Source organism: Cydia pomonella, chromosome 16 (assembly GCF_033807575.1).
Source record: "Cydia pomonella isolate Wapato2018A chromosome 16, ilCydPomo1, whole genome shotgun sequence".
In the NCBI taxonomy this organism is placed as follows: Eukaryota; Metazoa; Arthropoda; class Insecta; order Lepidoptera; family Tortricidae; genus Cydia; species Cydia pomonella.
This window is the reverse complement of record NC_084718.1, coordinates 7,656,837-7,672,839: the sequence shown is the minus strand read 5'-3', so window position 1 is coordinate 7,672,839 and position 16,003 is coordinate 7,656,837. Positions and strand designations below refer to the sequence as shown.

Sequence of the window (16,003 nt, the reverse complement as noted above, 5' to 3'; positions counted from 1 at the left end):
GATTTCAGACGAGTTGCTTTATAGGCCGCTTACGTTTTAGACTATCTGTTAGTCTGACTACACGTTATTTAATCGTCGATTAGCGACCCGCCCTGTCTACGCACAGGTTACACAAAACCTTAACAAATTATACACATAAACCTGCCTCAAGAATCACTCTATTGATTGAAAATCTTTTCGGCCGTTTTTGAGTTTATCGCGGACATAAATACATACAGACAGACGCGGCGGGGGACTTTGTTTTATAAGGTGTACCTAGTGAATGGCAGAGCAATATTATTGTTTTAATTAATACGGATTTCCGCAAATTAACGCCTCGATATTTCGATGAAAATGTCGCTATATATTAAAATACATTGATTATTATTATCGATTTACTCTTGACTGCTTCATTTGGAATTTACACTATGCATACCTAGTGTGTTAAAAACTCTCATTTTGTCTCGTTCAGGTTTTATTTGAAAATGCATAGTTCTATTCTAATAATTTTAAGCAGTTCCAAAACTTTCTAGTTTTTATCAATGATAAATAATTCAAGATCGGAGTTCCAAAATTGAAGCGCTTATCTTGTGACAAATTGTACTAGTTTCATTTAGTCGCACCTGGGCAAGCGAGAAATGTGCACATGTTAACGAGCTCCCGGAAAGAGAAAGAGGCAAGTTCATGTTTAACGACAAAGATGAATGGAATGCGAATATTAATCAAAAATAACAGATTTCTTTGTAGGTATAGAAATAAATAGGGAAGTATTTTTTGTGCTCCTTATGTATGAGTATAACTTATCTATAGTAAGATAGTGTTATGATTGCTAACTAGTCTCTTATGATATGTTGACATTTATTTACTGTGTGTATAAAATGCGACACAATTTTGCACGCCAATAAATGGCTGAATGTAAATGGAAACCCGAATAATCACCCTAACATCTTGTAACCTATGTACCTACATTCTTGCAAATAAACATTTATCTTATCTTATCTTATCTTATCTAGTTATCTTATGTTATCAGCTGTCAAAGTTGACCCGGGTATAGGTGAAGAAAATTTAAAAATAATTTATTGTCATAAAAGTTAATAATTATTGATAAGGTTTGCGTTTGATTTAGAAGCATTCTACTAAGTAAAACATACTGCCTACAATCGTTATATCTCTTTGACAGCCCGAAACCATTAAAAAAACGGATTGCAGAGGTTTTGTTCCGCAAAAGAGAATCGTCAGAATTTTGCCAATTTTCCCGCAACCCGGAAATATTGATGGTAATGATGATATATAGTTTATACTGCGGTTACGTGCAGGGATATCAAATTATCAACGTAACCCCCCCCCCGTAAATGTTGACGTTTTGTGTATGCACCATGGGTTCCAACGAAAAGAAGGAAGGACTCGAGAAATCTTTAGCGCTTTAGTTGGTGTTTTTATGTCTGTATTTTATCTAGTTGGTCGTGCCTCATTATTTTATTTGCCCTGTCAAACTAAGTAGGCAAAATAAAAGGTACAATGTTTGCAAGGAGTAAAAATGATTCTTATATGGGAAAAAGAAACGAACATCAATCAAAATCCAAGTTTTGGAAGACATATAGCGACTACAGGCTTATTCTGTGGATGTGGATGCTAGGAGACACAGCGGTGATGTGGGCACCAGCCGAGCTGGCCCACAACGGATTCTATCTACATTCGATAATGTACTTATTAGTTATTATCGTCGTCGCTACGCCCCTGCTTTTCTCCGAAATCTGCTTGGCCCAATATACTAACTGTGATGTAATCACAATATGGAATTTTCTCCCCCTTTTTCGGTGCTTTGGCTACGGTACTATTTACCTGGTGACGATGAAAGTTGTGTACATGCTGGTGCTTACTTCGTGGTCACTCGTGTATGCGGTGCACTCGGCTATGTCACCCGCGCCCTGGAACACCTGCGATGATTACGATGGAAATTCAACAACGAAATTCTGTATGGTTAAACGAAAGAACACTTCGGTTTTTCAAAACTGTCTCGAAGCTCAAAGCATGTACGGAGGAGATTGTGGTATGAAAACGGCTAGTCGCTGTTTTTTCGAAGTTCAAATCGGAAATTACGTGACATCGGCGGTGTGGCCCTATTGCACTCCGCACTATAAAGAAAATATAGCTCTATGGTGCATTGCATTCGCTTTGTTTGTTTTGACATTAAAACGAAAGTTCCTGAGAATAGGTGTAAAACTGGCGCTGGGTTACGTGGGACTGGGAACGTTTGTGCTGGTATGTATAGCGCTGGGAACGGGAGGCACATGGTTCTCGTCGAGTGTGTCGTTGGGGTGGGCAAGCATATACAGTATGGATTGGACTGTACTGGACGCACAGTGGTGTGTAGTGCTGCGAAAGGCCTTCCTAGCTGTGGGCGCGGGTTGTGGCATGGCAAGCGGCTGGACAAGCGGCGCGGAGTTCCGTAGTCCTGCCTGCATGACAGCCGTGGCCGCGCCACTGCTCGCCGTACTAGCCTCATTAATGCTTAGCCTTGTCACCCACAGCGGTATCAAAACAATGTCTTTCTACCACGGCGATGAGGAAAACATCGTTGAGCTAGGCAACAACTTCTTTTTTACCCCGTTTGCCTCGATGACAGAAACTCTTAGCTATTTCGACGAATATAACCTTTCAGGATTTATTTGGTTCTCAGTAACATTTGTTTGTATGTTTGTGAATACCTGGCTCTTGTTTAGTTATTTGAAGGACTATCTGATAAATAACTTGACCTTCGCCCGGAGACACCACAAGAGTAGCTCCATGTCCCTTGTGGTATCGCTGGTGCTGCTGTCGTACCCGTGCTTCTGCTCGGATCTGACACCTGCACTGCTGGATGCGGCTGAAACAGTGCAGATTTTCACTAGTTTAATATTCTCAATAACCATTTATTGGATTTACGGCTATTATAATCACAGTGTAGACATTATTTTTATGATCGGTGTAAAGACTAGTTACTTTTGGAAGTTTTGTTGGGTTTTAAACCCAGTATTTATTTGTTTTATATTGGTCACAAAATGCACATACTTAGCACTTAGCGAACATGGAGAAAACTCACATGAAATTGAATCACTCGGAACAACTGTTGATTTCTTGCTATATATAGTTTTACTAGGAATTTATGCTCTTATTTTACTTTTCCCACTTGTCGTACAGTTACTAATATACATAGCAAATGGAGATTGGAAAGGTCTGTTTACACCATGCGGTGACTGGGGACCAAAGGATGATATTTTGTTCAAAAGTCGAAAAATGTTTGTGCCCGAAATTATGACAACTGAGTTTTTGTACCGGCAAGTTAAAAAACATGGATACAGCAAGAGGAAAAATGTTAATGTAAAGAAGGAGCTTTCCATAGAATCTGAAGCGAGTCACTGCCTGCAGCCCACGGAGTGGAGCGTACTGACATCGAATTAAGCTTGATTTTTTATATAAAATTAAATTAAACCTTGATTCGTCCTTTTTTTTTTTATTTCCACGCCAAAAAGAACCGTATCAATAATTAAAAAAAAATATTTAATAAAAAAATATTTGAATAATTTATGTATTTTATATTGTAACTAATAATAAAATATACATTATAATTAGCATCATGCATGATTTTTTAATTTTTTTAAAGTCTTTATTTATATCGGTTGAAATATTTTGAGCGGTTGAAACGCTCAAAATTTTTGACGCGAATTCTACAGTGCCGATGACGTCACAGTTCGGACACTCCGGACACAACTGACGTTTGTTACTAATGTTGTTCGTGTATTTCAGCTACTCGACACTAATAATTCGTTTTATTATTTTTAAATACCATGGATGAACCTGATAACCATTCTATAGGCATTATCTATTACCAAAGCATACAAAGAAATACAAGTGCAGCACTCAATATTTTTTCCAATAAAAATTAAATCGAAGTATACAAGAGTAAACTAATTTTGTTCGTAGATGTCAATCGATCTGGTAACAAACTACTTCTTACCTATTGGGCTGGACCATAAGTTATTAGTAGGTGAAGCCTGTATATCCATTTATTTTAAGCAATTAAATGATAACTTTATAACGGAAATTATTTTGTACCTAACATCCTATAACGATAACACTCTTCCGAATAAAAATTATTTGGTTCAATTTTAATCATCATGCATGAGGCTAATTAAATATAGGCTAACTAAATTAACTCTGATAAAATAAGATAAGAAAAGAAGGAAAAAATACCCACCTACGAAAGGTCCCCCAAGGTCTCCTCCCCAAGGATTCCCCGGACTACACACTCATGAGGCTGGCTACATTCCCCCACTGGAAGGCTATGTCACCCATTGACATAGATGTACTACGTACTAGACACGCTATCGAGAACAACTTGTGTCCGCCATTTTCGGCGTTTGACGTCTGTTACTAAGCTTAAGAATAATAGCTAGTCAGAAGCGAAACTGTTATGACAACTTTTCATTTTCTGCCTAAATACGTACTGTAAAGAAACCAGATAATATTTATTTATTTTCATTAAAGTGTACTGATTTTTGTTTCTTTTGTGACGCCGATATTAAAATTTACAAAAATAGTCTTAAAACCTTTTGTATTTGATTCTCGTACTCGTAGCAATTTTGATAAAATCGCGCTTATAATATTTTCTTTAAATATAATAAAAAGACTTCAAAAAATTACAAGATAACAATTAATTTATCATTTTTGTGGATATATTCTACAAACAATAAGGTAGATTATCATTAGTACCTCCATGTTATATCTGCGAAATGTAATCTATGCGCCAAAGAAAATTGCGTACCACTCCGAGTGTTTAAAGTGACGTTTAAAACTAATCAAAATAAGCTTAAAACAAAACATTTTACGCAGTGGATTGTTATTATATTGCTTTTATTATGTTTCTAGATATTATTAGAATACATTTTCATAAGGCATAAAGGCATTTTCGTATTTTTATTATTTTTAAAAAATTTCGTTTCATGTGTGGCATCTCGCCAGTAGTCGGAGTCAATGAGGCGTGGAATCATTTTGTTGGAGATGCCGACTCTATACTGTACCTGAATGATGTCACCCAACGTCTCACGTAGTTTTTGTATTGTATTTTAAGATTGATTTGATTTTTTTTTTACTGTGGGACTTAGTCAATTTGTGTAATAATGTCCTATAATATTTATTTATTTATTTATTTTATTTATTTGAATATTTTTCTGCTATGCTATCAATGCTTATTGTGTTAATTATTAAGTGTCTAAATAGAGGCAGTGACTTTATAGATAACATCTAGAAATTATTTAAATAATTATAGTACATTGTGCAACGAGTAGGGTAAGTGAAATTTTGCAAACGAGGTATTTAGATGCACGATAGCCCCAAGCTGGAGTGCATTAAAGACTCGAGTTCTTTTCTTACCCCCGGAGTTGCATTGCGCACAATGTTTTTCATCACACTTGCGAAAAAAAAAATTCAAGGGAAATAATTGTTCATATTATTATTTTTTTATTAGGAAATAAATGACTGAATACTGAATACATTTCAAACATCATTCATCCGATATATTGTCTTTCTTTGACAGGTTAGGCGTCGAAGGCACAGACCTATCCGGCATTGAGCCACGATTCAAAATTCTGTAAAAATATTTTAAACAGCTTTTAAATTGTACAAATTAAATATTTTGTAATATAAAAAAAATATATAAACATCAGTATTTAAATATACTACACTGTACCAAAGGCGAACTTAATGCTATAAGGCATTCTGTGCCAATCAATCTTTATGCAATGCAGATAAGTTATTATTTGCCTTCCTAAGTATCGGTTGTATGGTTCGCGAGGCATCCATTTATTTTCGACGTGACGTTGGCTCATCAATTTCACTTTTGCCCTCCCACGCTCGGCTGGGAATGAACGTCTGTATTGTAAGTTCAAAGATCTGAGTCCGTTTTGACATTCAATGCGTAGCTATTATTGGAATACGTTATTAATAATGGATTACGAATTTCATCAATGTTGTATTAATTAAATTCTATAATTTAAATTGTATTGCACCAACGACAAATATGCGACGAATTTTTGACCCCATGGGTGACTGGTACAGAATGACAGAGGCCAGGATTCTCGTGGTAGTTTGAATTTTTTATTAAGAACTTCTCATTTATCGACTTTCATCAATATACCTATATTTTGAGTAGTTCAAAATGCAGAATAGAGATGTTTATTTAATATTAGTTTGGTACATTGTTTTGTAAAATTCAAATTAAATAAATATTGTCTGAAATATTTAATTTTTGGCTCTAATTAGTACCTGCGGAGTGACGATTGCCAAAAACTCATTATGTTGATTAAATGAAAAACCTATGTGATAGGTGAGCTAATTATAGCTAACCTATCACATTGTTCATTAACCATAATGTATCAAGTAGTAATGACAATTTAATTACATCAAAATATCTCATAGCTTGGATCATTATTTTTCTTCCATTCCCTCAAAACCTCCGCTTCTCTCGCTACCCTAAATTTCTAAAATGGAAAACAGCGAGACGACCGCCCGCCAAAACTTTCCTCCGTAACTGTCAAACTTGGCGCGCTGAAGCCTCCCTGGCCTGCTATTCTTACTACCTACCGAATTCCTCTGCCCCGATTGGCCATTAAAACCAGTATAACGCACTCTTCCTTGGTAAGAAACTGAAGGTCACAGCTACTCTAGCGTTCAAGTCGCCTGTGTTCGGTGAGCTAAGACAATGAGAATTATGCGCGCGCATTATCTCTCCTCTCTTTTGCTCACACGTTATGAGGTATCTATCGTCTCGTTCTGTTTCTGCGGGTCGCGGCTAACCCTCGGCGCGAGGTCTGCGGCGGCAAAAATGTGTGTTTTGGTGTGCCGATAGCGGGGCGCCGCAGCCCTCAGCCCCGCCTCTGCTAACGCGTCTTCGGCCACTTAGTCGCTAAGACGTCGCGCACACTGCGAACTTTCAGCGTCTTTGTTCTTTGACTTGCTTAGGAATGATGTGGGATTAAATATTTTGGTGTATCTACTAGAATTTATGTTTACGCTTTACAGATTGACTTGGAAGGATATTTTAGATTCTGATATGGCTAGGTGGATGTTCCTTATGGACTTTGGGCTATTTTATATTCTGTTGAGGGCTTAATGTTTAAAACGGTTTTAACCTTTGGGACACTTCTTAGAAGTTATTGTGAGATGTTCACATATTTCTGTATTTTTAATTTATGTTGCTGATTTCTTGTTTTTGGTTAGCTATGTTAGATTATTTTTCTGGAGATGTTTGAGGCTTTGAGGTATACATAGGTTTAATATTTTAGAAACGGATTTTTGGTGTATCTTTTCCAAGGCAATTTAGAAAATCATCAACTGCCAAGCTACGGGGATAGCACTACGTCGTAGGTGATTCGTAGGTTTGCTGATGTGTACCGAAAATGCTTCGTAGAGATGATGACGAACGATAAAGTCCAGAGGAACGTGTGTGGAAGTGTTTAAGTTAGTAGAGGCAGTAATCAAAAAGCAATAAATTACGTTGTATTTGAACTAAGTATCTGTGAACGCTGTCTTATTTTCCGGCCAGATATGGAGCCGCGAGCTGTCAAAATGGAGTGGGAAAAAAGGCGGGAATGTGGCTCCGCTTTATGTGAAGCTCGTCATTGCGGGATAGAGAGAGTTGCAGGCCAGGCGCCAAGTTAGAGCGGGACGTCGAACACAACGTGGTTTATAAGAAAACCCAAGACGTTGGGCGTGTTTGGCGGGTGGGCGTGTGGTTCCTCGCGCCTGTGTGTGTAATGTAATCATTTGCGGTGGAGGTGTGGGTGAGGTGGGCTCGCTCATCCTTTTGTCAACGATACAGCGCTATATCGGCTTGGCTTTAGTTATTAAAGTGCGCACTTAAATTTTATGACGGTATAAAATTTCCATTTTCGGGTTTTAGGGGTTGTAAAGTTTTTTTCATAACGTGGAAACACTCGAGTTTGGGATTGGGCGTTTTAAATTTTGAATGACTTCTGCTCGTGCCTTCTAATAGATTAAAGAAGTAAATATTTATATATCTGTATAATTCACATTGAGGAAACGTGGGAGAAATTTGTCTATGGATATCTTCAGTGACTACTAAACGGTGTTCTTGTTAACTACCACGAATATAGGTATTATTAAATAAGTTGCAAATTTCATTTAGCGTTAGAACTTCTGACGAGTTTCTTTTTTCCAAGACATTCCCCGACAAAGAAATGGTTATTTATGAGTTTAGTTATTAGATATATTTAGAGGCATTGATTATTTTTTGTTATTAAAATTATTATTTTTTTCACGAAATAATGTAAGTGTTAGACTTACACCACAAACCACGTTTTCTTATTTATCTTTAATTAAATACGTGATCTGTGAACGTTGGATTTTACAAACATATTCACATATTTTGCAATAGTATATGTTTAATAAATTTATTTTATTTTATTGTACATTAAAATTGCTATCAGTATCGACTTCTTTCTAAATATTGCATATCATATAATTTTCATAGTTATAATACGTCACATTTATAAAACATACGAAAATTGTAGGTTAAAAGATAATTATCATCCGGTTAACCGGTTGTAAGCGAGAGCGTAACCGCAAAGGTCGGGTGTAGCCGCGCGTAGCTCTTACCGCTACAGACCCGCTACGACGAGCTACGCCAAGGAAATACTGTTTAGGAATTTTGAGATAGTTTTAGACATTGAGAAATATTTTATGAATGTCTTGTAGAAAGTTATTTGGAATAGAAATATGATGAGAATGGTTTTTTGAGTTGCATTTATTTTTAAAATTGTTGAATGTTTCGTTATGAAAAGTATTTATTTCAACATTTTTGCTTTGTTTCTATTTTGGAATATTATTTTACGTTATGTTATGTAAAATACTTATTTCTTAAAAAAATTAAACAGTGCTCTAATTGGTAACTATGTAGGTACTCTTAAAGACGGATATTCTAAACGCCAATATTAATAGGTTTTGGTATTAATTTGGATTTTGATCTATGAAACTCAAATTTTCAGTTTTTTATTTTAATGTTATAAAGTCAAATAAAACATTATGCTGATTTTGTTTACTCTAATATTTTTTAGTTGTTATTGGCTCAAATGATCTGCATTTACCCCAGCCATATCATTAACAATGAACTAACCATTTTAACTAATAGAACATGAGCCCAATTCTAATTCTGAATTCTTATTCTGAAACGGTTATGGATTTGATCTGTCGTTTCTGGTCTAGAATAAAATTAGTCTAAAATAACATTTCTAGACGAGGAATGTCACTGTTGACCGCTGACAGATCAAATCCAATACTGTTTCAGAAAAATAAATTTGAATCTAAATGATTTATACAGTTCTGGCAACTCGTAGAAATAAACTGCCCGATTCGAAGAATGAGATACGATAACGATAAATTCTGGTTTAGATAAGTTCTTATTTAGATATCGTTTGCGTGTCGTATAATTGACAGAAGAATGAGATATGATAACGATAAGTTCTGATTTAGATAAGTTCTCATTTAGATATCGTTTGTATGTCGTATAATTGACAGAAGCAGCTCGATTCGGGCAATCAATCTCACGTTAACGTTAGGAATATCGTAGATAGATCCTATTGGGATCACTTAAATCGTTATCGATCTTTCCAACATCATAATCGTGTCTTAATCATTGTTCGACTCGGGCCGAAAGGCAAAAACGCAAAGCCAAGACAACCGTAGCTATGTGGCGTAACCAGCTACGAACTCGCTACGACTTTCAACTATGCGGGAGGAAATTGAATTTAGATGAATTGGTGAATATTAGCGTTTGTTCCATATTGTGTTGTCACCATTGCGCTAAAATATGTTAGTATAGCACACAATATACAAGATGCTCTAGTCTAGAATTTATTTGTGAAATAAGTAGGGTTAACTTATAACTAATGCTTTTCCTAAATAATTTGCTCTTTCAATCTTGTTTCCTCTTCTTGTGTAATTCCAGGCCAAAAACTGTACTTTTTAAACTGTAGTTTACCCATCTTGTTTTTATAATTAACTGTAAATATTAGATTAGAGCCAGTAACTAAATATTGGCTTACGGCCCGATTCGAACTTTAAGATGCGTCAAATATTAGGTCTGGTTACGATATGGATTGGATATGTCAGTGTCGAAAGTGACTTTTGTTTGGATAAACGTCACTTTTGAAAGTAATTGACGTATTTTAAATTTCAAATCGGGCCGTGAATCATCCTTTAAAGTTGGTTTTTATCCCGTTACGCGGGTGTTATTGTGCCGTAAGTTTAAATAATTCTTTTGAGTTACTACGTAGTTTCAAAGCAAAATCTTCGAAATAATTAGGTATTCCAATTTAACGATTTTTAATGGATTAGTCATCAAATTATTAAATTATATACCGGGTGTGGCCTGTAACAGGAGCAAAAAATTTAACTGTAGGCAGTACCCCTCAAACTGACCAACATTTGTTCAGCGACTTTTAAAAATGCACTTTTATTTTGATTTTTAGAACACTTTAAAGTTTATTCTGAGACGCAATGTATTGCGAATTTTGCTATGTTTAAAGCGTGACAATCAACGTCAATTACACTGATGATAGCTTACATTTAAGATAATATTTAATTAGTATGAAAAATGGGAAGTTAAAAGACCTCATAATTTTCAAAAATCGCTGAACAAATGTTGGTAAGTTTGAGGAGTACAGCCTACACTTAAACTTATTGCTCGTGTTACAGCCACACCCGGGACAAATTATTATTTTGATCTGGATTTGTTATTGATATGATCTGTCAGTATCAGTAACGTTTCTGTAAAAAAAATGTCACTTTGACAAGGACACACCATATCCAATACAAATCCAGATCAAAATCATAACCTGTTATTATAATCAGAATATGCCTCACGTAGACATTAAGACATCATCATATAGTTCGTGTCATCCACGACGACGCACAGATTTGTCAAATCTAACCTTTAATTACATGACTATGCTAGTCAAGGCACGCGTCTTCGTGAATGACACGATCTATAGCAACTGGCGATTTTAGAGAGTGAACAGAGGCTTATCGCATTTATTGCATGGTCTCTCTTCTCTTCGCCTCTTTCTCCGTTTTTTTCTAAAGGTGCATTCACAACGCAGTTAACCTTTGTAGAGTAACATCGTGTAACATTAGGCAGTTTACCTAGTTACGTACTTACTGCTCCACCGTGTTGCTCCAAAATTGCTCCACAAAAAAAAATGCGGTGTGGATTCACTTTTACTATATGATTCTGAACTACGTCATAACATGTGCTTGATAAAAAGTATATACGCTGCAGGCGTACAGGGAAGTTTTCGTATTTATTTTTTATTTTCCTTTTTAGTGTTTTTTTCTATAAGTATAATAGTATTTTTACTGTCCAATGTCATTTTATATATTTGGAGCTATTACATTTAGTCGTAATAAACCGATATTTTTTTGAAAATTTCTATGCAATTGGAAGTTATATCAAAATTTACTTTTATACTACTTCTTTACTACTAACGTTCGTTAGTTTAAAAAAAAAAGATCTAAAATATTAAAAGCAATTACGAACTTGATTATTTTCAGTGTTCCTTTGATAACGTACGTACAGTCAACGTCATAAGTATCAGTACTTGTGTAATTTATTCATAGTGAAGTTCCTAAAGTGTATAGATATCTATGCTACCAAGTGTACGCACGGCATCATGTGCAAGGTACGTCTTGCCCAACTATCTCTTTTAATACTTATTTCTATCCTACCCCACGCACACAGGCGCACCGTCCCCCCGTCTTGCCGTGTACACTACGTCTGTGTGGGTGGACTTCTTTCGGGGTGGCTCTGTGTGCGAATTTCTTTCGAGACGTAATAAGGGGACCGTTTCTTTCCCGCTAAGGTTTTAATGTCGACCACGGTTCGGCGGCGGACGCGCGCCTTCGCGGTTGCAACCTTTTTGCAGTGCTTGTGTTTTGTGGCTAAGGATTTTCTGATCCAGGTAAATTAAAATTAAAAAAAAGTTTTAAAATACATGTTTTCTTGTAAGTTGTGTTCGACTGTAAGAGTATTAATTGTAAAGTTTGCAAGTGTTGGAAGTTGGGTAAGGCGCGCGACCGCAGGCTCATTAGCCCGGGCGCACACTGGCGATTAAACTTCGCAGATAAGGCACACGTGATAAACCACTTTCTCTAAGTAATTACAACTTTAATTTGTAAGTGATTATGTTTAATTTTACTTTAAGTGTATTTTAATGAGTAGTGTTGTGTAATAAATCTAAATCGGATTTATAAAATAACTTTTCTAGTTTTTTTGGATGTATGAAATTGATGATATTGACTTATTATTATTTATTATTATGAGCTCATATTGTCCCACTGCTGGGCAAAGGCCTCCCTCTTATTCTTCCACGTGATATTGAATTGTTCTATTTTAAATTTTTATTAAGTTAATAGTTATGAATCTTTATGACTGCTTACAGACTTAAACCAAATTCTTATATTATTTAAACACCCTTAAAAGTGTACTATGAGTTTTAAATATTTAATTCATTTTACTTGTGAAAAAAAGTTTAATGCCTATTAAGAATTTAAAATGGTTCATCTTTCTGATTAAACTAAGAAATCTATAAATTTGCATGCAAATCCTGGCCGAATCTCTCTAATTAAAAAAAACATACTTTTATATAAAAGTCGTAAACGCAAATATTAAGTAACAAGGTTGAAAACAAATCGTAACTCAGAAAACAGCTCCACGGAGCGGACCTTGGCGGGAAGTTGTTAAAAAGCGACACAACTGCCATTAAGGGCAACTTTACCTGTAATTGTCGCGAAACAATGTGGGCGCCGCTTAAAACGACGAAGAAAATGTTCTTGGTTTATACGATAAAAATAGAATAATAAATTATTATACTACTATGATATAAAAAAACTGTTTAATAAATATAATGTATATCAATTTATAATTAATTTTACAGTTCAATATTTGTGTGATATTTTTATATGCAGGTATTGATAATCGATTATGTCATTATTGTAAAAATAGTTTAATTATAATAAATTTAAAAAATCTTACTTGTAGTAATATAATTTTGAAAACCAAGCCATCGATATACTTTGTTTCATTAATTAATGTAAAAAATGGTATATTTAACATTTTATTACCTATATGTAAAACCTAAGCTTTAAACAACTCTAAAAATATGTATTAAACATTGACGATTTCGCTAACATCATATACAATTCAGGAAACACAACAAGTCATGCAACACTAATAATAAACCTGTCAATCCGATCTAAAATCAATAACGCGATTTAATTTTAATTCGCACTGTGATAACGACGGAGGGGAGGCCGTGTAAGATAATTCCTTCATCGGGTTCACATTTTACCGTTTCAACTGTATCTGCCTTAAGTACACTTGAAAAATCATTTAATTATACACCTTATACTATGAAAATACGGTGCGTAATTAAATGGTTTAACAAGAGGCCGTTATTACAAATTTGATTCGCGCGGCAGCATTGTTCAGGCGCCCCGACTTGTTTTCGCGACGTTTGAATTTCGAACATTCAATGTTTTGAATTTGGAAGTCAGTAGAAGATAAATGAAGAAGCTGATGTCTACACACCTTTATTTATAGGTACAGTCATACGAAAAACACGAGCAAAAGGACTTTGAAACTTAGCCTAGAGTGTTAAATTTTAGCAGTAAATATCATGATCCAATAAAATAAGCTTTCGTGAAAAAATAATGTTTAACCCATTCAGCGCTAACCACGACACGTTGTCGTTTTGTTTCTACGAAGCATTTTCGCTATATACCGGGAATACCATGTTATCGGCTACGACGCAGCGCTACGACCGTAGTTCAGCGGTGAATATGTTAACACAGTAGGTCTTATTGCTGACTTTATCCATTCAAATACTAACAAGTACCTCGCCTGTCAGCGTATTGTCAGCGAAAGTTTCAAGATCCTTGGTATAGTTATCGTTAATATTAAAACACAAATATACAATTTTAAACATCACGTACTTAGACCCCGCGTGTGTTTAAGAGTGCTTTACCCTAATGCAGTGTTATTAACTATTAAACTGAAATGCAAAGACCTGCATGTACTGAACTAATATTTAGAGTTCACTTTTATCAGAATTCAAGACCGTTCAAACTAAAACGTCATTATTTATACATATAGGTATTTTATAAATTATTAATATTTATGAGGCCTCCTTTGAAACGTTTTTTAATGTTGTAGTCTGTAATTTATTTACTTTCAAACATTATCTCGTCTAACTTAACTCGTATAGCGCCAATCACGACACGTTGTCGATTTGACACAGTGGGGTCGCGAAATGCATCGCAGCTATAGTGTGTGTTTTAGTTTTTAAGATATATTTTATAATATGGATGCTAGTTTTGAGGTATTTATCTATGGGCCCATAGTTTCCTGAAAATAAAAGATTATTCATTTATTTGCCTTTATTAAGTATTTTCGCTACCTACACACTGAAAAAATATCGCGGTATTTTATTTATTCGGGTATTTTTTTTGTATTAATTAACCCTTTTCCAGGCATAGTACAATTTTTGGAATATATTTGGAGTTTTTGAGAAAACATTGTAGATTGGTGCGGCCTGGAAAAGGGTTAAGGTTATACTTCTTGTAGTTGATAGTATCATAAAATTGAATAATTGTGTTGCTTAATCCAAAAAATAATGAGGTAAGTGTTTATCCCATTGTCGGTCTAGGTGTGAGACTGTGTTAATAAATACGTACCGAGAATGCCCTTAAACGAATTAGGTACCTACTAGTATTTTTGGTACATCACATACTTTATTATTAAGATATAAAAATAAATAACAAAAAGTAACAAAACTGAAATGCTAAAGTTAAGCAAAGAGACCATCTAATCGGGCCATGGCAAGAATAGTTACCACACAGTCAAACTCTAGCCAGGCAATGAGATAGCGTCATACCACATCCTAATTCTGGTCATATTATAAGGATGCAGGAGTATTTGGCAAAATATCTGATTACATTACATTACAACAATTAAAATAATGAAAATATCAAAAAATGCTTCGATATACCTGCTTGTATTTTTCTGAAATTTAGTGTAGTGTTCGGATTTGTAAACAAACCACTAACATTACTGGTCAAGTGGATTTAAACGGCTGCCAAAGATACATTATTGGATTTAGAAGCGTGCCGTCAATGAAGATCATAAAATAATGTTTTCAGGGATTGATATAATGTTTCGTAGGAGATATGGAGTTAAAACTTGACTATGATAACCTATATAAGATGTGGGAGGAATATATCCCTTCGCCTGATCAAAAATATAATAACACAAAATCGAGTTCATTACTTAGACAGGCGATGGGATCACCGTAGCCCACATTTTTATTTCTGGTTTAAAGGAACATCTCCGACTTTCGTAAATACATTTTTTACACATGGTTCTTCACGGCCTGGTAAAAGGTTAAAATCAGAATACGGCTGTGTTAAAGTGACAGCACCATATTATCTAAGTTTGAATGGCAATGTTATCTGTAGTACCTAGTTGTACATATACTGATGTCGTTGCGCGTTAGCAGATTTATGCGTATTATGAAGATGCGCTTTACGGGCTTATAGCGGCAGTGGAAGGGTTAGGGGAGCTGGGATGTGCTTTTTATACCTCTACTTTAATTATGTTGATGGCTTATGTTTTTAATTGGCTAATTGATATCGTTTAGAAGAGGAAGTCTTCTACTGAATTTATCATTTTAGTGGATATAGTAGTCACGTACCTACTCAATTAAAGTAAGTTTTATTTATTTAATTGATTGGATGACGTTTTGATAAATTTATATTAATGGTCAATAGAAAGTTGCGTATAGTGTAGCACGAGAAATGTTATATTAACATCTACCTACTGTATTTTGGCAAATATTTACATATAAAGATTGTTTTGAAAAAAGTTTTATATTACTAATTACAAATATGGAAGAGCACTAAATAGTAGATTGTT

The 16,003-nt window shown here is 35.0% G+C and overlaps 2 protein-coding genes across 2 annotated transcripts in view; both read left to right on the top strand.

The window, feature by feature from the left end:
• Positions 1-1,420: 1,420 nt before the first annotated feature.
• Positions 1,421-3,462, top strand: LOC133526725 (sodium-dependent noradrenaline transporter-like). Its single transcript, XM_061863449.1, has one exon. It carries the CDS (start codon positions 1,498-1,500, stop codon positions 3,418-3,420), a length of 1,923 nt encoding a protein of 640 aa, XP_061719433.1. The 5' UTR covers positions 1,421-1,497; the 3' UTR covers positions 3,421-3,462.
• A 7,836-nt stretch (positions 3,463-11,298) lies between these two features.
• The window catches only part of LOC133526279 (runt-related transcription factor 1), a 50,903-nt gene continuing 46,198 nt past the window's right edge, over positions 11,299-16,003 (top strand). The window contains exon 1 of the mRNA XM_061862830.1: positions 11,299-11,993. The gene's annotated coding sequence lies outside the window, so the exon portion shown is untranslated. The remainder of the gene's footprint in view (positions 11,994-16,003) is intronic.

Bases quoted from the DNA above. Each gene is read 5' to 3' on its own strand.
- LOC133526725 (XM_061863449.1), top strand. From the start codon at position 1,498: ATGTTTGCAAGGAGTAAAAATGATTCTTATATGGGAAAAAGAAACGAA.